Source organism: Charadrius vociferus, unplaced genomic scaffold, assembly GCF_000708025.1.
Source record: "Charadrius vociferus isolate BGI_N301 unplaced genomic scaffold, ASM70802v2 scaffold310, whole genome shotgun sequence".
Taxonomy (NCBI): domain Eukaryota; kingdom Metazoa; phylum Chordata; class Aves; order Charadriiformes; family Charadriidae; genus Charadrius; species Charadrius vociferus.
The window spans coordinates 25,869-26,487 of NW_009646409.1; the positions used below are offsets into that span (position 1 = coordinate 25,869).

The following is a 619-nucleotide window of genomic DNA, read 5'->3' on the forward strand; positions in this document are numbered from 1 at the left end:
GCCGTCCTCGGTCGCAGGGCTGCAGCAAGGACCTGAGCAGGACCTCAGGGACCCCCCCCAAGGCGGCTCAGCCCCTCGTCCCACACAGCTTCCCATGTCCCACCCGTCCTGCCAGCAGACACCCCACATCTCCTTCACCCCAGGATGCTGCTGGGGGGTCTCCATGTCCCCCTTGCCCCCCCCGAGGTCCTCCTCCGTGGCACTCAGCTGCCCCCCGGGTGTCAACGCTGTGCCCCCCTCCTGCCACCCCTCGCAGGCAGAGACACGCAGGACCCCATGGACGAGGCCACCCCGCAGCCATCCCAGGAGGTACCCTGTCCCCAGGGGCTGTGCCCCTGTTTGGGGTCCCACGGGGTCCCTAGAGGGGACCCAGTCCTTGGGGGCGTGCGTGGTGTGGCTGATGGCAGTCCCCGTGTGCCCAGGGTGCTGCAGGCTCTGCCCCGAGGGCTCAGCCCAGGGAGCTGGGGGTCTCCGAGGACACCGGTACCAGCGTCCCCTCGGTCATGGCCACCACCCTCCACACCTTGCTGGGCCCCACGGCGGGGGCAGGACGGCTCTTCCTCCACAGCCTGGAGCGGGCACTGGACACGTCCCAGCAGTGGCTGAACCGTTACCTGCC

General features: G+C 70.3%; 1 protein-coding gene across 1 annotated transcript in view; it reads right to left on the reverse strand.

Moving 5' to 3' along the window:
• Positions 1 to 448: 448 nt before the first annotated feature.
• The window catches only part of LOC104295847 (hepatoma-derived growth factor-related protein 2), a 16,493-nt gene continuing 16,322 nt past the window's right edge, over positions 449 to 619 (reverse strand). The window contains exon 17 of the mRNA XM_009895645.1: positions 449 to 569. Within this exon, the coding sequence (XP_009893947.1) occupies positions 449 to 569 (121 nt within the window). The remainder of the gene's footprint in view (positions 570 to 619) is intronic.